The sequence below is a fragment of the Euleptes europaea genome, chromosome 1, assembly GCF_029931775.1.
Source record: "Euleptes europaea isolate rEulEur1 chromosome 1, rEulEur1.hap1, whole genome shotgun sequence".
In the NCBI taxonomy this organism is placed as follows: domain Eukaryota; kingdom Metazoa; phylum Chordata; class Lepidosauria; order Squamata; family Sphaerodactylidae; genus Euleptes; species Euleptes europaea.
Genome location: NC_079312.1, coordinates 176,748,450 through 176,768,720, shown reverse-complemented (window position 1 = coordinate 176,768,720; position 20,271 = coordinate 176,748,450). Strand labels below are relative to the sequence as shown.

The window sequence follows — 20,271 nt, the reverse complement described above, 5'->3', positions numbered from 1 at the left end:
TAACTCTCGAAAGCAGCGGTGGTGGCAGGGATTCAGCCTCGTTGAAGCCCTGCCATTCACCCCTCTGTCTCGGAGAGCGTTTGCTTTCCCGTGTGTTTCCCTCTCTGAGGGAGGCTGTGTGAACCCACAAGACCGTTCTCAGATGGCTCTCTTCTCTGCTGGTTACTGGTTGCCTCAGAATTTGGGTGGGGGGAAAAACCCCAGCTGATGTCATCCCCTTATCAAAGTTGGTAGCAGCATTTCAGCGCAGGGTGCAATCTCCCTCCCTCCAGGTTTCCAAGCTAATTCCTCCGCGTGCCTGCGAAGAGACTCATCCCCATCTTGCTTCATTAGAAATGTATGTTTGTTCTCAGGGTGGCTTTCTGGGGCAGCAGTTCGTTCTCGATTAGGGGTTGCCAGCTATGTTGATGCCCCACACGGGCCAAGCGTGATTGCTAGCCGTCGCCCCAATTTTGCACTGAGCAGTTGCTCTGGGAGCTTTTCCTTAAGGTTTCCTCTGCCATAGTTACTGCTGTTCCTTCGTTTGGAAACTGCGAGGTTGTACATGACTTCCTGAACTTCTTTTCTTTCCAGACTACGAGCAACACACTACATTATATTCACATAGAACAGCTTGACAAGGTAAGCAGCAGGCACCCCTTAAGCCCATGGCAGGTTTTTCCTTCGCCTCAGCTTTCGTATCCGTTTCTAAGCAGCTTCTGTTCCCCTAACGCAGATCTCAGAAAGCCCCTCGGAAATTATGGAATCCCTCACCAAAATGTACAGCATCCCAAAGGATAAACAGGTATGTCGGGGGGGTAAGGTGGGGAAGGGTTGGTATGCGTGAGAATCGCAGTGCAGAATGAAGCTCTTCTAGCTTGAGTACAGAGGAAGACATATTTATGTTAATAGAACTGGACCTAAGCCAGCCTCCTTTTTAAGAATAAAAGAAAGCTTGTGCTGTACACTTGGAACGGTATGAAAAGACACAGCAACTATGACCAAATAATGAAAGTCTCAACTAGAGTTGTGCAAAAAAAAAAAAAAAAATCCGGTAAATTTCAGTTTATTGAGCCTGAGTTTTTTGGGAAGCACGAAATAATCCGAATTCCCATACTGGTAAATATGAGAATTCGGCTTATTTTTGGGTTTCCCGAAAAAATTCGAGCATTTGTGCCTGTGGGGATTTTTTTGAAGCTTCTGGGGGCATTTTTTGAGGTAGATCCCCCAAATTTTCAGCATGGCTGCAAGGGACTCTCCTTGCACGAACCGCCAAGTTTGGTGAAAATTGGGTCCGGGGTCTGGTTTTATGGGGTCTGGAAGGGGTCACCCCCATCATCCTCCATAGAGAAAAATAGCAAAGTGGCTGTGGTCAGATTCTCTGTTGCGAACTTAGCTATGTTTCTCTATGGAGGAGCCCGGTCAACCTTCCCACCATTGAAAGCAATGGGCAAAGCCTGGGGAAAGCTAAAGCCGAATAATTACCCGTTTTTGGAGGGGGGGGTTGGGTTCATTTTCGGCTTGGGTTTATCAATATACACAAGCCTAGTCTCAACACACTAAATCGCCACGAATATATCTGCAGCGATAAATTTTATCAACACGCCTGAGCCAAAATACAAAACCTAACATGGAGGAGAAATTGCTCCTATGAAACAGACTAAAATATAGCGAAGGCGTCTAATGCGCCATGTCAGATTCACAATAAGAGCAAGGATTGGGCGTCCAGGTTCTAACATATGGCAGGCATAAGTCACTTACAATGTGAGCCTGTGAGCCACTAACTGGTAGATTGCTAACGTACATCCCTGGAATCTTGTTTTTTCCGACATGGAGGATTGATTATGTGCATCCTTGGAGTTTAATTTTCTTTGGTGAATATTGAATCAGTGCATCCCTGGAACACCTTCAGGATACGTTGGCACGTAACTGATGAAGGAGACACGAAACAGGATTTTTACCGGACTCCTGCCTTGCTTTGTCCTTACTACTTTGATTTGCGAATATTCAGTGACTTACGCCCGACATACGTTAGAACCTGGACACACAACCCTTGCTCTTATTGTGAACCTGAAGTGGCGCACCAGACGCCTTCACTATCTTTTAGTCTGTTCCATAGGAGCAATTTCTCATCCATGTTAGGTTTTGTATTTTGGCTTAGGCGTGTTGATAAAATTTATTGCTGTGGATATATTCGTGGCAATTTATTCTTTGCACACACACACTGCGTTGAGATTTTCATTATCTTGATTTGGTCATAGTTGCTGTGTCTTTTCATATCCTTTCCAAGAATGACAATCTGATTTCTCCAATCCCACGCAAATCCCCCATCTCTATCAGCGGCTACTTCTACCAACCAGGGCCGTGTAAAATATAGTCCCACCTCCACCAAGCCACCTGGTAATGGCTCTGAACTTCCATGGCAAATAGGCGGCCTGGTCCAAACCGGATTGTTCTTAGTTCAAAAGGGATGGCGACCCAATGTGCAATGGAAGTGACTGGCTCGCTCTAATGGAATCTGCAGGGCTCCAAGATCCCAGACGCTCTAGGTGGCGCTCTTGAGCCGTAGTGAGTTTTAGGGTCACTGTCACAGCGTGCTTAGGAGATTCTCCTGCAGCTAAATGATTGAAATCTGAGTTAGTTTAAGGGAAGGGGACACACACACAATTATTTCAGGTTTTGTTGGAGGGGGACTAGAGCAACTGCCCTATGAGGAGCAATTAAAATGCTTAGGGCTGTTTAGCTTGGAAAGAAGGCGGTTAAGGGGAGACATGATAAGAGGTCTGTAAAATTAAGCATGGTATGGAGTGGACAGGGAGAAGCTTTCCTCCCTCATAATGCCAGAACGCCGGGTCATCTGCTGAAGCAGGAGAGTGAGAGATTCGAAACAGATAAAAGGAAGTATTTCTTTTGACAACGCATAGTAAAATTATGGAACTCCTTCCCCCAGGATGTGGTAATGGCTGCCAACTTGGAAGGCTTGAAGAGGGGGGCAGACGTGTTCATGGAGGAGAGGGCTATCCATGGCTGCTAGTAAAAATGGATACTAGTCATGATGCATACCTATTCTCTCCAGGGTCAGAGGAGCATGCCTAGTATATTAGGTGCTTTGGAACACAGGCAGGATAATGTTGCTGCAGTCGTCTTGCTTGTGTGCTTCCTAGAGGCACCTGGTTGGCCCCTGTGTGAACAGACTGCTGGACTTGATGGGTCTGATCCAGCATGGCCATTCTTATGTTTTTATGGACTGTGAGAACTGGGGTGTACGCTGTCGGTCTTGGTGATTTCCACATTGCATTCTCAAAGAGGGAAGAATTAGGTGAATGCCTTCTAAATTGCATTCCCTAAATTGCATTCCCTAAAATGCAGGGAATTGGGGGTGGGTACTTTGAGTAACTGGATTACACCAGCGACAGCAGACATTATCCAGAGAGAAATCAAGTTTTAAGTCTATAGGACCATATCTGCTGATGGTACAGAAGGCAGTGGGAGAAGTACTGTATTTTCTGGCGTATAAGACTACTTTTTAACCCAGGAAAATCTTCTCAAAAGTCGGGGGTCGTCTTATACGCCGGGTGTCGTCTTATACGCCGGATGCTGAATTCCGAGCCGGACTGGAGAATCTCCCTGGGGAGCCGCCTCCGCTCTGTCCATGTCCCTGGGGGTTGAGCCGCCCCAGGAGGGCCGGTGGCTGGCCCCAGGCCGCGGACTGGAGTGGTTGGGCCACTCCAGGAGGTCTGGGGGCGGCCGCGGGGTTGGGGCGCAGTCCTGAGGGCCGACCCTAGGCCGCGGACTCGGGACAATCCCAAACTCTAAATTTTAACTGTAAAAATGGGGGGGTCGTCTTATACGCCCAGTCGTCTTGTACGCCGGAAAATACGGTATGTACCACTTGGTCAAGGGGACGTTTCCTCCCATGTGTTTTTCTTTTTTAATTCTGTGAGTCAAAGGACTAGCAACAGTAGCAAGAGGAGTTGTTGCTGTGGCATTCTGCTTTGAGAACCAACGGGTTGAAATTAAAACAAAAGAGTTTCCGTCAAGACATTAGGAAGAACTTTCTAACAGTTAGAGCAGTTCCTCGGTGGAACAGGCTTCCTTGGGAGGTGGTGAGCTCTCCTTCCCTGGAGGTTCTTAAGCAGAGGCTGTCAGCAATGCTGATTCTGTGACCTTAAGCCAGTGGTTCCCAAACCTTTTGGGCCACTGCCCCCCTAGTTCCACAAACTCAGCCCCAGTGCCCCCTACCCAATCCAACAACATAGTTGAAGAGGCCCACCTCTACCCCCCCCACTGCCCCCTTGCCTCTTAGTGCCCCCCTAGGTAATCCCACTGCCCCCAGGGGGTGGTACTGCCCACTTTGGGAACCACTGCCTTAAGCAGATTATGAAAGGGAGGGCATCTTGGCCATCTTCTGGGAGTCACTGTGTGTGTTTGTGTGTGTGTGTAGGTAGTTGTGAATTTCCTGCATTGTGCAGGGGGTTGGACTGGATGACCCTGGTGGTCCCTTCCAACTCTGATTCTATGATTCTAAATGGAAGGAGAAGAGCGTCGAAAAAATATCGGTCCACTCTGACTTCTTGTTCCATAGCATGGGGCAGACCCAATTGTGGGGTTTCTGGTTTGGGAACATGTGGTGTTTGAACGTGACATGGTTTAACTGTATCTTTTGTGTTAATAGATGCTGCTGTTTACACACATTCGTCTGGCCCATGGCTTTTCCAATCATAAAAAGCGGTTGCAGGCTGTCCAGGCCAGGCTGCATGCCATTTCTATATTAGGTAAGGCGGGTGGGTGGGTTGTTATCCATGGTGTGTCCCAGAGTGGGGAGAGAGATTGTGGGCTTGTACAAGTTACCAAAGGAGCAATGTGTTAAAAGTAGAACTTCATGTTACCAGCCAACCCCATCAAGTGCAAGAATACTCCCCTGGTCTCAGTAACAAATGATCATATGCCATTATCTTCCCCGAAGACCTTCTGGCAAAGAAGATCCTACTGGGAGAAAATTCACAGCTTGCACTCCAAACTGCCAAGTTCTGCACCGTTGCTAATAAAACGCGCAGAACTTTGTTAGAGAAAGATTGATAAAATACTTGACAATTTTTATAAATTTTAAGACGATAATTTTAATTATGGGTGTGTTTTTATGGATCTTATACAAGCAGTCTGCAATTTTACTGTGCAGTACTGCTGGGCTTGAGCATCCAATGTATTAATATGTGATTGGTCATTTGACCATAAAACTTGACGTGATATGCCATTATCTGGGCCAAGTGACCTCCATTCGCCCCTTATCCTGCAACTCTGGGATTCTACTGCCTCATCTAAGTCTAAAGAAAATTGATAGCACGTAGTTTCTCGTAACCCACAGAAAAATTTGCATATTTACATGACGAAGTACAGCTCTTGTGGTACCTAACCCTGGCGTAGGCTCCGAACGGCTGAAACCTGTCCCTCTGCCAGAATGCCTTCCTAACCTTTCGATGCAGACATCAAAATAATGGATGGGTTTGCTTTCCCGCGCGTCTTGTCAAACTGTTGTAAGTTCTCACCATTGCCTCTTTTGTTTCCCCAGTGTACTCGAATGCCTTGCAGGAATCCGCCAACAGTATACTGTACAACGGGTTGATAGAGGAGCTAGTGGACGTGCTGCAAATAACAGACGCACAGTTAATGGTAGGTCGCCTGCGGTTGGTCCGCCTGATCTCCCTTTGTGATGGGAAGGAAAATGAGCATAGTGCTGCTCCCACTGGTTCTTCCCGAGCCGTAGCACTGTCTGCCCAGTGACAAGATTCCAGGGTTCTTTCTGCTTTGTTGTCCCTATAATCTAGAGCAGGGGTATCGAACAACTGTTACAAGGGCCAGATATGACATAAATGTCACTTGGTCAGACCAGGCCATTCCTTGCAAATCGAGATCAGTAATGGTGGCGGCTGCCTCAGCTGGCTCACAGGCCAGATAAGAGCTCTCAAGGGGCCAAATCCAGCCCCCGGGCCTTATGTTTGACACCCTTGATCTAGAGGTTGTCAGTAGTCTGTTAGAGCCGCCTTTCCCGAAGTTGACCTGTTTCCCAGTAGAAATATATTATAGCACCAGATCTTCCTAATCTCTCCCTCCCTCCTTGACAGGACATCAAAGCCGCCTCACTGAGGACGCTGACTTCCATTGTGCACTTGGAGCGGACTCCGAAACTCAGCAGTATTATCGACTGCACCGGAACTGCCTCCTACCATGGGTTTTTGCCAGTCCTGGTCCGGAACTGTATACAGGCCATGATTGGCAAGTGTTTAATCTCTGATATGCGAAGGGGGAATCGAAACGGTTGCATTCTGCTGGTTGTTTCCCTGCAGAATCTCATGTTCCTCTTCTCTCTCCCAGATCCTTCCATGGAGCCATATCCTCACCAGTTTGCCACAGCGCTTTTCTCATTCTTGTACCACCTGGCAAGCTATGATGCAGGAGGCGAAGCTCTAGTCTCCTGTGGTATGATGGAAGCCTTATTGAAGGTAAGGCTGTGTGCCCTGGCTTATGCAGGAAGCCTGGTAAGGCTGGCAGTGCCAAAGAGGCAAGAAGTGTGCCAGGCCTTCTATCTATAATAACTGGACCATCACTGTGCCTTCAGACCAAGCCCTGGGTTCACAAAGGTGGAGCGTGCTTCCTATGATATAGAGAGATTTGCAAGTTTGGTTCATTAGAGGAGGGCAGGAGCTGTTCCTGTTGGCAGTAGAGGATGGAACACGCAATAATGGGTTTAAATTGTGGGCAGAAAGGTGAACATTATGAAAAAATTGTTTACAGTAAGAGTTATTCGACAGTGGAATCAGCTACCTAGGGAGGTGGCGAGCTCCCCCTCACTGGCAGTCTTTAAGCAGAGGCTGGACAAGCACTTGTCAGGGATGCTCTAGGCTGATCCTGCATTAAGCAGGGGGTTGGACTAGATGGCCTGTATGGCCCCTGCCAACTCTAGGGTTCTATTATTCATTCAGGCAAGAGGGCCTCTCCCTGTGATGGTAGTTCCAGGGCAGGAAAGGGGGAGAAGACAGTCCTTCAGATACACCTGTCCCAAGCCACGTAAGGCTTCAAAGGTCAAAACCAACGCCTTGAATTGGTCTTGGGAACAGAAGTGGGTGTAGTTGCCATAAGACCATAGCCAGTCTCTAACTTAAAGCCGTTGGTGTTTGCCAGTGCCATTTAGGAGTTCTGGGTACCTGCAACCGTGGATCAATCAGTTTTGCGGTTCCTCTATTTACATTCACCCTTGCTGCTTTTTACACTTTTTTTAGGTGATCAAGTTCTTGGGGGATGAACAGGACCAGATCACTTTTGTGACCCGAGCCGTCCGTGTAGTGGACTTAATCACAAACCTAGACATGGCAGCTTTCCAGTCTCACAGCGGCCTCTCTATCTTCATCTACAGACTAGAGGTATTGTCCTTCCTTTGCCAGTCCAGCCCCTCAGCATAAGTCACACGCAGATAGCTGCTTTGCTGGGGAAGACCCAGTTAGGGCTGAAATAACAAATTGCCTCTCCTGTGCAAACACCTTGTGGGTATCACTTACAGAATATTCCACTCCGATGTATATCGGCATTCATTTTGTGCATAAGACTTGCTTTACGAAAATTTATAAACACTGCATCCTTCAACTATGAAACTTGCAATAAGTTTATGTGTATTTCTGTACACGTTAACAAATCGGGGGATGATCTTTCCATATCTGTTGCTGTTCAAAAGGCTAATAATTCTCCATGGAATTTTCTTCTCTGGTATTTAATAACAAAACATTTTCAATAGAAGCCCCTTTTTCAAATGATTTGAGGAACATTTTTTTTTTTTAGTTAGTTCCAAAATGACTGGACACAACATTTCTGGGCCCCATTAGAAATTACCCTGTTGAAAGAATGCCTTCAAATTAAACTTGTGTTGTGTGTTAAGTGCCGTCAAGTCGCTTCCAACTCATGGCGACCCTATGAATCAATGTCCTCCAAAATGTCCTATCTTTGACAGCCTTGCTCAGGTCTTGCAAACTGAGGGCTGTGGCTTCCTTTATTGAGTCAGTCCATCTCTTGGTGGGTCTTCATCTTTTCCTGCTGCACTCAACTTTTCCTAGTATGACTGTCTTTTCTAGTGACTCTTGCCTTCTCATAATGTGACCAAAATACAATAGTCTCAGTTTAGTCATTTTAGCTTCTAGGGTCAGTTCAGGCTTGATTTCATCTAGAACCCACTGATTTGTTTTTTTGGTGGTCCACGGTATCCTTAACACTCTCCTCCAACACCACATTTCAAAGGAGTCTACTTTCTTCCTGTCAGCTTTCTTCAGTCCAGCTTTCACACCCATACATAGTAATAGGGAATACGATGACATGAATTAACCGAATCTTGGTGGCCAGTGACTCATCCTTACACTTCAGAATCTTTTCTAGCTCCTTCATGGCTGCCCTTCCCAGTCTCAGTCTCCTTCTGATTTCTTGGCTGCAGTCTCCCTTTTGGTTGATGGTGGAGCCAAGGAATTTTAATTTCCTCATTGTCCACCTTAAAGTTGTGTAATTCTCCTGTAGTCATTACTTTTGTCTTCTTGATGTTAAGCTATAGTCCTTTGTGCTTTGGCACTTTCTCTTTTAACTTTCAGCAGTAATCATTTCAAATCTTTGCTATTTTCTGCCATTAATGTAGTGTCATCGGCATATCTCAAATTGTTAATGTTCCTCCCTCCAATTTTCACTCCACCTTCATCTAAATCAAATCCAGCTTTCCTAATTATATGTTCTGCATATAGATTGAAGAGATAGGGAGATAAAATATGTCCTTGTCTAACACCTTTGCCAATAGGAAACCATTCTGTTTCTCCATATTCTGTTCTGACTGTGGCCTATTGTCCAGAGTACAGGTTGCACATCAAAACGATCAGATGTAGTGGCACACCCATTTCCTTTAAAACCAGCCATGGCTTTTTGTGATCTACACAGTCCAAAACTTTGCTGTAATCTATGAAACACAAGCTGATTTTCTTCTGAAAAAAAGAAGACTTTCTTTACGATAGCATAAATTGGCAGTGTGTTGTGATGTTTGTTGAACTCCTGGATTTCAGCTGCCTCCTTTTCCTCCCTTTTAACTCCTTGTAGCATGAGGCAGACCTGTGCCGGAGGGAATGTCCCTTCGTAATAAAGCCAAAGATCCAGAGACCAGCTGCTGCCGCTACCCAAGAGGGTGAAGAGATGGAGACGGACATAGAAGGTAGCTCTTCCACAGACAAAGTTGTGCTTTCTCTTTATGAAAATATTTAACTAACAAGAGAAACACTCTTTTCTTAGGTCTATAGTGCACTTTTCTATCCCCAGTATTACAGTTTGGAAGATAACAAATTAAAATAAGTAGAATTGTAAAATGGAGAGTATATCTTTAGCTAACTTTGATGCCTGCTCCACAGCTGGAACTGGTAGCAGCTTTGGCATGCTTGGGCGGTTTTTAGCCCTCTAATTTGTTAATATGCTTGCTTGTCTAGGATGAAAGAGGGCTGTCGGACTTTGATGAACAATAGTGTTAAGAGCCCAACATATCCTGTACTCTCAGCAAAGTGTATATAGAAGTGCGTTAGGCATAATCGGTGTACAGAATTAAAAGACGGGACTTGGACCCTTACTATGAAGAGATCCATGGCAAATTTATCTGGCCCTGGACTAACAAGCTCTCTGATAACTCGGAGGCGGAGAGGGCAAGGAAGTTCCTCTTGGATGAAAATCCAAGGGTTACCATAGATGCTGCTAAATTTTGTGCCGCTGCGACCAAAATTAGGCGCAAATTGCTGGGATGACATTCCTTATTACCTATGTATTACCTAACCCTCTTAGGATTTTATGTATTTTATATTTTTTATATTTGTATTTATGTATTTTATATTTTTATATTTGGGATTTCTGCTTTTAATATCGATGGGATTTTAGTCAACTGTTGACGATTCTATTCTTTTGTATGTGACTGGCTATGTGCCGTATTAATAAATGACTGACAGAACTTGGATATCTCGTTTTCTAGGACTCACTTTTCATGACTGCCCTTCCCGCTGGGCCTGGGCTAACCGAATCTCTTGCCCTCAGTGTCCCCTGCGGCTTTTCGGCAGTTGCCATTGGCAAACGCGGAAATTCCCCCTCAAAATTGGAGCCCGCTTCTCCCCTTCTTAAGGCATCTTCCTGTGCTTTTCAGTTTCTGATGTAGCCATGGAGAGCAGCCCCGGGCCTTCCACCTCCGGGGAGCCTCGCCCAGAAGCGGCGGTCGAAGCCAGGGCCCCGAGCGCCATCACTCCCAGCAGTAGCAGCAGCAGCACAAACACCGTCTCCTCGCCCCGCAGTGGTACGTAGCAGCTTGTATAGAAGAGCTTGGTGTAGTGGTTAAGAGCAGTGGTTTGGAGCGGTGGAGTCTGATCTGGAGAACTGGGTTTGATTCCCCACTCCTCCACATGAAGCCATCTGGGTGACCTTGGGCTAGTCACAACTCTCAGAGCTCTCTCAGCCCCACCGACCTCACAGGGTGTCTGTTGTGGGGAGGGGAAGGGAAGGTGATTGTAAGCCTGTTTGATTCTTCCTTAAGGTAGAGAAAGTCGGCATATAAAAACCAACTCTTCTTCTTCAATGATTAGGAGGCTAGAGGTAAACCCATACAACTCTCATCTGTTGGTTTTCAACATAACCATAATTCTTTTGTGGATCAGAAAGCTGATGTTGGTGGGGGGCCAGAGAGAGGAAGGAACGGGGGTAAAACCACTCCTTCATATGCAAGCACAGCTCCACTGAGGAAACGGCCGACATCAACCCTCTTGTTCCTCCCCGCTACAGTCCCATCAACCTGCATAGTTTTTTTCCCCTCTCTGGGCGATTCCTACAACTCCAGGGATGATCTTTTTTGGGGAAGGAAGAGGCTGCAGGAAAAGAGGTACACAGGGGAAGCTCTGTGTGCCTTCCGTTCACGAATGGTTGGATCCCAACATTGAAATAAAGTATATTGTGAAGGTGCAGTAAGAGCTTCTGTGGTGCTTCCGAAAGCTTTCAACGATTCCGTTTCTGATCCTTTCACTACTTCAGGGGTCCAGTGTATCCCTCAGCGGGCAGCGCTTCTCAAGTCGATGCTGAACTTCCTGAAAAAGGCCATCCAAGACCCAGCTTTCTCAGACGGCATTCGCCACGGTGAGGTTGCCCGAGGGCATCTGCGTGAACCGACTGCTGAGCCAACGGCTCTCAGACCTCTTTCAACCTTCTTGGTCACTACGTTGACACGTTCCCTTCTTAGCAGTGTAGCCACCAGTAAATAGTGACAGCTACTCAAGTGAAGGTAATAGGATCAGAGTCCTGGAGTTGGGTGGGTCCATACAGGCTCCAACTCCTGGCTCAGCGCAAGAAATCCAGATTAGGGGCACTACTAATTGATGAGCCTTTTGCTTCAAGACCACAAAGGGTGGCTATTCTAGAAGGCTTTCATTCTCCTATTAAGGTCTGCCTCTCCTTCCTTCCTTCCTTCCTTCCTTCCTTCCTTCCTTCCTTCCTTCCTTCCTTCCTTCCTTCCTTCCTTCCTTCCTTCCTTCCTTCCTTCCTTCCTTCCTTCCCCGAGGTCTTGAACAGGAAAACCATAAAACTTAAATAAGACCCATCTCTAAAAACACCTCCCTTCATCTCTTCTCTGCAGCCTCCAGACAATGAGCAATAAAATAAGTACACTGAGGGTCCGAGTCCTCTAAGAGGTGCTGAACCTTTTGCTGCAAAGTTGCTCGACAAGATGCGGACCATTTGTTAAAACATGATATAATCCATTTTACCCTAAGTTGGTGTACGTAAGGACAGTCCAAAAGGATATGTACCAAGGCCCACTTCAAGCAACAAATGACATAGAATCTCTGTATGTGAACCTGCCCTCTGTCCTTGCACTTTGCTAGGTCACTTTAGTTGAAATTTCCAACGTCGAAATATGTAAGAAGGCCAACCTTCCCTTGAGACAAGGGCTTGGTTTACAAGCGTTTAGATTGTCCATCAAGTCATAGTTGAGCAGCAAGGGTTCTCTGGCACTCCTGAAAGGTTAATATGGTTTAAGACTGTCTTTGAGAAACTCCTGGCTCTCGATGTTAACCTGGACACTATCCAGGACCTGGGCCTTCATGCTGCATTTGCTTTGGTGAGAGAAAAATTGCTCACCGAAGCTCTGCTTTTAGAGCACACTGCACGTGTTCGTCCCAATTGTTTGGTAGTTCCCCCCTCTGAAATCTCATCCCTCCTATATGTATCTGTTGACTTCCCAAAGACTTTTAAGAGTTTTCATCCTTGCCAGGCTAAACGCCCACTCCTTGGCAGTTATGAAAGGGAACGTTCACACGTTCACCTTATTCAGAAAGCATGAAGCTACCTTATACTGAATCAGACCCTCAGTCCATCACAGTCAGTATTGTCTACTCAGACCGGCAGCAGCTCTCCAGGGTCTCAGGCAGAGGTCTTTCGCATCACCTACTTGCCTAGTCCCTTTAACTGGAGATGCCGGAGATTGAACCTGGGACCTTCTGCGTGCCTAGCAGATGTTCTACCACTGAGCCACAGCCCCCTCCCCATCAACATGATTGCACATATCCTTTGAGTGTTCTTTGAATTCTCCTCTTAGGAGGCGTTATATTTTGCCTTGTTTGACAGTTCATTCTGATATATATACGCTTATGGCCTTGTTACGTATCTACCCATTGACAGGGATCCAAAAAGAACTATAGCAGTTGCAAAAAAAATTTTTATTCCTTTTATCTGTTGGGTGATAAGTGATTAATAAAAACTATTCACTGCTCAAGATAGATGCGTCATAGAGCTTTTAATGGATGAAAGGTAAGGAAATATGTGTAAAGCCTCTGAATGGACTTCCTGCCAAAGTTTGAGTATTCTAGTGTGTGTTTTTATTCTGAAGGATTTTTCTTCCTGATCTTATTCCCCCCTTTTTAACTACTTCTAAAAGAAAATTGAGGCGTAAAAGTAGTCCGTGCACATCCTGTGATTCTGCAGGAGCTCAGAAAAATTCTCAGAATCTGTCCTGGGGTACAGTTTTTTGAGGTTTTCATCTTTCCCTTTTAAAGCACAGCCTGTTTTCTAGCCCCTGAGTGAAGGTGTGTAGACCAAGGCATACTGAAATCTTAGAGCAGCAGAATAAATAAAATGGATTTCACTACCCTGGCGCCTTTCCATGAGTAGCAAGAGCCAGAATAAATTATAAAGTAGTAAAGGCAGAATAATTTATGCCAAATAATAGAAATTAAGCAAAGTACATGTTGTAGACCTCTCCAAGGACAGCTCCAGAATTTAAACATTGTATACAAAGCAGTGGATGTCTGTTTTAAAACGTTACTAGAACATCTGTTCTTGACTCCTTCTGTCTCTTTCCAGTGATGGATGGCTCTCTGCCTACCTCTCTGAAGCACATCATCAGCAATGCAGAATATTATGGGCCGTCGCTCTTCTTGCTCGGTATGTACCTCTGTGAGGTATCTGTGACGTAAAGCCCTGCTTTTCTAGAGCGTGTGCCTCTTGACGTAGCCCTCATTGCCTTTGAGAGGTGGCACTTACAGAGCTTGGGATGCCCGAAGCTGGCATGGCTTACCCGATCGGGGTTCCCAGGTTTTCTTCCCTGCCAATGACTGACTTAATTGTATGCTTTTCCCCCCCTGCCAGCCACTGAGGTGGTAACGGTCTTCGTGTTCCAAGAGCCTTCACTGCTGTCCTCCCTACAGGACAACGGCCTAACAGACGTCATGTTGCACGCTCTCCTTATTAAAGACGTGAGTGTCTTATTTGGTTGTATCCGTCTTCCTATTGAACCTGGAGCTTGCTGTCTTATTTGGATGGGGAAGTAATTTCCCACCCATCCCTGCCTTGTGTAACAACTGTTGCCAGTTTCTGGCCTTGGGAATGAATATACCTGTTTGTTTTGTTTTGTTTTTTAGCTTAAGCACTTTAATTTCACATGGTTACCCTGCTTAGACCATCAATATATCAGTTTCTCAACATTGCCAAATCTGTGGATGCTTAAATCTGGAGACTGGAGCCTTGAACAGACAAGGCAGATTTTTCTGTAAACCTAAAATGCCTCAGGTTTGCAGAAAAATCTGAAATGTTTAAAAAAAAAAAAACCACTGCTAACCCCCCCCCAATGAATAGAAGCAGCTCCTGTAGCTTTAAGAAACAAATGCCTTCAGTAGCCATTGCTAGGCAACCACAACAGTATTGTCAGCCTCATGGCCTTGGTTTCTGTCAGTAAAAAGCAGGGCCCTTTCCTCATTGGGGCCAGAACTGGTAACCTGATACCATGCAACTTTCAGGACTCATACAGACCCAACTGCTTGCTACTGTGCAACAGCGGCTACCCCACAAAAGGGAGTGTGGAGTAGTGGTTAGTGTTTCAGACTAGAGTCTAGGAGATCCAGGGTTGGATTTTTTTGTTTTTTAATTAGATTTAGGTTCAAATCTCTACTCTGCCATGGAACGTTGGCTGGGGTAACCGTGGGCCATTCACACCTACTTAGCCTAACCTACCTCAAAGGGTTGTTGTGGGGATAAAAAGGAGGAGAGAGTTGTGGAAGCTGCTTTTGGTCCTCATTGTGGAGAAAGGTGGGGTATAAATGAAGTAAATAAATACAGCTGAAGGTTAGGAGGCAGGTAAAAGGTAGGTTAGTTGTGGGTGGGAAGGAGAGAAGCAAGCAGTAAAGGGTGAGGAGTATAGGGGTTGCCAGGAGGAGGGCAAGAGAAAATGGTATGGGGAAGAGGCTACTGAGGAAAACGAGGTGCCCCTTGAAAGTCCTTGCAGGTTCCCCACTGTTCAACTAGGACTGGCAATTGGCACTGTGCAACTTGGCCAGAGTTCTCCCAGGTAGAGGCTGCTGGGGGAGGGACGTAGGGAAAGCTGAAGACTGGAGCGGGGGCAGATAAAGATAAGCAGGCCGGTTGAGAAGGAGACGAGGCAGGAAAAGGGGAGAGCCTAGGTTTGCCAGGTACGCTGTAGCGGGAGACCGCCTGCCAATCCAGTTCATTGCCCGCCAGGGGATGGAGGAAACGGGGGTGCACGCCAGCATGCTGCCATCATCCTAGATCACCCCGTGACATCACTTCCCATGAAAATGTTAGCACTCTAGTCCCTGCCCTGTGAATGCTCCCTGGGCTTGCTGGCTACAGCTTGGCAACCCTAGGAGAGGTTACAGGGGCTTTCAGTGAAGTGGAAGAAGAAATGCTAAGAAGAAATAGTGGAGGGAAAATGAGATGCTGCCCCCCCCCAAATCTGTGTGGATCCTCTTGTTCACTCTATTTATGCAACTTATAAACATTTACTACCAGCACGGTATAGTGGTTAAGAGCGGTGGTTTGGAGCGGTGGACTCAGATCTGGAGAACCGGGTTTGATTAGCCTCCACCGCTCATGTGGACGAGTGGGGAATCTGGTGAACCGGGTTGGTTTCCCCACTCCTACACATGAAGCCTGCTGGGTGACCTTGGGCTAGTCACAGCTCTCTCACAGCTCTCTCAGCCCCACCTAGCTCACGGGGTGTCTGTTGTGGGGAGGGGAAGGTGATTGTAAGCCGGTTTGATTCTTCCTTAAGTGGTAGAGAAAGTCAGCATATAAAAACCAACTCTTCTTCTACCCCCATCCAACTTTCACCTTTTACTACTATCTCTATATTCTGATCAAATGGTAGGAACGGGGAAAGGAGGAAAGTACTAGAAGGGGATTATTTCACATTTCTGCCTTCCTACATTTCTCTATTGCCTTCGCTCTGCACAGTCTTTCCTCTCTGCCTCCCTACCCAGTCTCCATCTTTAATCTATGCCTATGTTGCTTCCTACATAATTTTATTTCCTCTGTCCCATAAATCTTCTGTGCTCTCTCTCTCAATTCCTAACCCCTACAGATAAAGATGAGTTCTGGTCATGCCATCTCTCATGGCCTTTTTGTCATGTTAGACTGTAAACCACAGTGGGCTGGTGCTGTTAGGTCCTGTCCCCCACCCCGTTCTTCACAATAAATGCATGATTAACTTAAACACTGGTGTGTCGCCCAGCTGCAAGACGGTGACCCTGTCGATGTTTCAGGTTCCTGCCACGCGGGAAGTTCTGGGTTCTCTCCCCAATGTCTTCAGCGCCCTCTGCCTGAACGCTCGTGGCCTCCAATCCTTCGTCCAGTGTCAGCCTTTCGAACGCCTCTTCAAAGTCTTGCTCTCACCCGACTACCTGCCCGCAATGAGGAGGCGTCGCAGTTCAGATCCGCTCGGTAAGTATCTCGCACGCCTGTCGGGCCTTCAGAAAGGAGCTGTCCAAAGAATGACTTTTAAGGCAGTCAAACCTTAATTTTGAGAGGCTGGAAAATTCTTAGGTAAACCATGCTGTTTTCATCCGGTGCCTAAAAATCACCATGGAAGGGGCTGATCAAATGGCTGCTGTTCTCGAATGGAAGGGACCTTTTTTCATCAATGGTGGACCTATAAAAAGAGCCAACAGTTTTGGAGGGTTATACATAAAGGAATTCAGGACTTTCTGCAAGTGCACTTCGAACTAAATCCGAAATTTATATTGTTGGGTTATTATCCCTCCACAAGCGAGTTCAATCCTCAGAGAATTTTTTCAATATGCAACCACTGTGGCCAGAATTTTGTGTGCTTCGTATTGGAAAGATCCCAACGTTGAATGAGTGGATATACACATTATTTGATTTTCCTTCGATGTCAAAACTAACCTATTTGATAAAAAGACAACCACTAGAGGACTTCAAGTGTGAATGGCAGCCCCTATGTGATAAATACGCCTCACCATTGAATTTTGCTAATTGTTTTTAAGCGTCTTAACTCGATATATAATATCTGTATTAATTACTAGAGAAACTATCAGTGCGTTCTCATGAAATGTCCATAGAAATGAAATATCATTCATTTTGTAAGAAAGAGAAGTAATACGGGGCAAATACTAATTATAGAAATGATAGGGTGTATTTTAAGTTAAATTGGTTTTTGATGTATGTCTGTATTGACGAAACTTGGACACAGTCCTTTCCCCCTCCCCCCATTTCCCCTTTTTTAAAATTTCTGTACCCTATAAAATTAAATAAAATATAAAAAAGAAAAAGAAATGGCTGCTGTCATATAGCCCTTCCCAGATCTCTAAGGATGTTTGTAGCTTATCTAGTTTTCTCCCCCCCCACCCCATCCCTCGTTCATTTCAGGGGACACCGCTTCCAATCTCGGGAGTGCTGTGGACGAGCTCATGAGGCACCAGCCCACACTCAAGACAGACGCCACCACGGCCATCATTAAGGTAGGGGGCAGCACGAAACTCTCGCGGCATAGCTATGCTTTGCACCGCTCGATCCCTGCCGACTCCCCGAGCTGTCACCTCCCCTGTGAATGCCGGTATCCCCCCCAGTGCTTAACTTTGCTCTCTGCTGGCGGGGCATTACTGCGAGGCTGGCGAGAGCCTCTTCCACACCAACCGACCCGTGCCCATTTGCAGCTCCTGGAAGAGATCTGCAACCTGGGCCGGGACCCAAAGTACATCTGCCAGAAGCCCTCCATCCAGAAGGCGGACGGGACCGCCACGGCTCCCCCCCCTCGCTCGACCCATGCGGCCGAGGAGGCCTCCAGCGAGGACGAAGAGGAGGAGGAGGTGCAGGCCATGCAGAGCTTCAACGCCACGCAGCAGAGCGAGGTCGAGTCCAGCCAGCAGTGAGTAGCTCGCGGCGGAAAGGGGGTGGCTCGCGGCAATCCCTTAAACGGCGGGTGGTGCCAGAAAGGGCAAAAATCTTGGGCGTTGGGCAGTCTTATTAAAAGCTGGTGGAGGGTTACGGCCTGGAAGGGGGAGGGGAGAAGGCATATATCTCGTGGAGAAGGCATACACAGCTTGGTGTAGTGATTAAGAGCCGTGGTTTGGAGTGGTGGACTTTAATCTTGAGAAGCGGGTTTGATTCCTCCACTCCTCCACATGAACGTCGGAGACTAATCTGGTGAACCGGGTTGGTTTCCCCACTCCTCCACATGAAGCTAGCTGGGTGACCTTGGGAGCTCTCTCTTAGAGCTCTCTCAGCCTCACCTACCTCACAGGGTGTCTGTTGTGGGGAGGAGAAGGGAAGGTGATTGTAAGCCAGTTTGATTCTTCCTTAAGTGGTAGAGAAAGTCGGCATATAAAAACCAACTCTTCGCCTTCTTCCTGTGAGGGAGCTCAACCTCTTTGAGTATCCTAATGTGTTAAGGGGGTTGTGTACTCAGGAAGCATGCTTGTGCATGAATTAGGCAGCTCTTGGGCCCGTTGGCTAGCCAGCCTGCACACAACAAATTTACACACACAAGGGTTAGCAGCGAAAGCCTTTTTCCTACATTGTGTTCACTCTGCATCAGAGAAAATGCCGTGCTTGTAGCAGCCCTTCAGTCCCATTTAGTAAGTCACACTGTTGCAGAAAAACCTTTGTATGTTATACAACCTCTTGAGCATTTTTGGTGACCAAATACTATTGTGCACAATATAATAAAAATAGATGTATTGGTTGTTATGTTAGATAAGCGTTCAGCTCAACCCCTTTGGATTCCCCTGACTTTTAGGTTGAATTTCTTCCTCTTTTTCTTCAGTTTTCCATTCAGTCATCCTCCCCTCCCCATTGTGTTGCTTGTCCCTTTAAGGCACAAGCTTTTTTGTGAGATGTGGGGGGATTGTTCCTGCTTCTTCTGATGAGGAAACATCCTTTGCATTATGAACTCTAGGGAATTTCAAAGAATTATCTATGCAAGGTGCTCTCCATATTCTGGGGAGTTCTCAAATGATGGTCTGTCAAGGGCCTGGCAGTATATTAACTTAGGCTTTACTTATCAGCATTTGGACGGGGGGGGGGGGCACTTTCACGTGAGTCCATTTTTACTCGTTTGCATAATCGCTTTGTAGAGATGACTTGCAGGGTAGCAAATCCTGCAGACCCCTATGGCGCTTGTAAGTGCATTTGAGTATTTGGCAGGTGAGCCTTTTGTTCTTTTCATGCGCGCGTATGTGCTGGGGGGGAGAGTACTTCTGTTGCAAAAGTTTCTGGACGCCATCGGGCATTTCACGTGGCGTTTTTGTAGGCATGGCCTGAAAGAAGATCGGTAGCTGGGCCTTTCTGGTCATAGCTTTACTGGTGGGATGCTGTAAATGCACCGAAACCTCAGCAGAGGGGGCCAGGGGTGTGTCCTGGGGGTTCTTGTGGGCCAAGATCACACTTCATTGAGTCTGAGCTCATGGTGTAGTGGTTAAGAGTAGTGGTTTGGAGCGGTGGACTCTGATCTGGAGAACCGGGTTCAATTCCCCACTCCTCCACATGAGTGGCGGTGAACTGGATTTGTTTCCCCATTCCTACACATGAAACCACCTGGGTGACCTTGGGCTAGTCACAGCCCTCAGCTCCACCTTCCTCACAGGGTGTCTGTTGTGGGGAGGGGAAGGGAAGGGAAGGTGCTTGTAAGCCGGTTTGATTCTTCCTTAAGTGGTAGAGAAAGTTGGCATAACTCTTCTGAGCTGAGAAGGGAACAAACTAGTTTTCAGGGCCAGATGCTCTCAACCGGGCCAGCACAGGGCAGGATTATGCGTGGGCCTCTTTAAGAAATTTTTGGCGCTGCTCTGCTTACTCCTTGGCACCCTGATCCTGGTGGCAGCTGAAGAAGGCCCTACTCAGAGGCTGTCTTGGCGCAGAGCTGCTTTGGCAAAACTCTTCCTGTGCTTCTGAGCGCCTGCCAGCTGTTTCTTTGTAAACTTGTGAACTCTGAAGTTTCCTGTCGGTGGGGTTTCTTAACCCCATCCCCTCCTAGTTCGATGGTACATTGTGATGCTATGCTGTGCTGTGGAGGGGAAGCCGCCGTCCTGAATTTGGAGCCAGCTGGCCCTGAGATGCCATGATGGTTTTGGAAGACCGAGATGGGGAGGGGTAGGGAGGGAACCGGGGGGAAAGGCTACGTTGGAGTGTTTGGCTTACAGGCTGGCTGGCTTTGGGCTCCCATTCTCAGAGGAGGTCGTCGCGAATTAAGCCACCCTCCATTTTCGTACGGCCAGTCGAGAGCTGAAGTCAGACTTGCATGCGCGAAGATGAGAAACGGTTAAGCTTTCTCCCAACCCCTGGGAGGGCGGCCATGTTTCCTTTGGCCAAACTGGCCGGGCCAGATTTCTGCCGGCTCACTCGCTGCCTTGCTGCAGGTGCTTGGTGGGACCGGAGAGGTCCCGGCGTTCTGCTCAGCCCCTCCTTTGTCTGTATCGGATTTTCTTCCCCTCTCCTCTTCCTTCCCCGACTGAATCT

General features: G+C 47.0%; 1 protein-coding gene across 1 annotated transcript in view; it reads left to right on the top strand.

Moving 5' to 3' along the window:
- The window catches only part of HUWE1 (HECT, UBA and WWE domain containing E3 ubiquitin protein ligase 1), a 141,855-nt gene that overhangs the window by 35,671 nt on the left and 85,913 nt on the right, over window positions 1–20,271 (top strand). Inside the window, exons 10-24 of the mRNA XM_056867056.1 lie at window positions 574–621; window positions 716–784; window positions 4,655–4,754; window positions 5,549–5,649; window positions 6,102–6,252; window positions 6,352–6,479; window positions 7,257–7,397; window positions 9,097–9,208; window positions 10,175–10,321; window positions 11,050–11,151; window positions 13,372–13,452; window positions 13,657–13,763; window positions 16,065–16,242; window positions 17,188–17,279; window positions 17,475–17,686. Of these exons, the coding sequence (XP_056723034.1) occupies window positions 574–621; window positions 716–784; window positions 4,655–4,754; window positions 5,549–5,649; window positions 6,102–6,252; window positions 6,352–6,479; window positions 7,257–7,397; window positions 9,097–9,208; window positions 10,175–10,321; window positions 11,050–11,151; window positions 13,372–13,452; window positions 13,657–13,763; window positions 16,065–16,242; window positions 17,188–17,279; window positions 17,475–17,686 (1,769 nt within the window). The remainder of the gene's footprint in view (window positions 1–573; window positions 622–715; window positions 785–4,654; window positions 4,755–5,548; window positions 5,650–6,101; window positions 6,253–6,351; window positions 6,480–7,256; window positions 7,398–9,096; window positions 9,209–10,174; window positions 10,322–11,049; window positions 11,152–13,371; window positions 13,453–13,656; window positions 13,764–16,064; window positions 16,243–17,187; window positions 17,280–17,474; window positions 17,687–20,271) is intronic.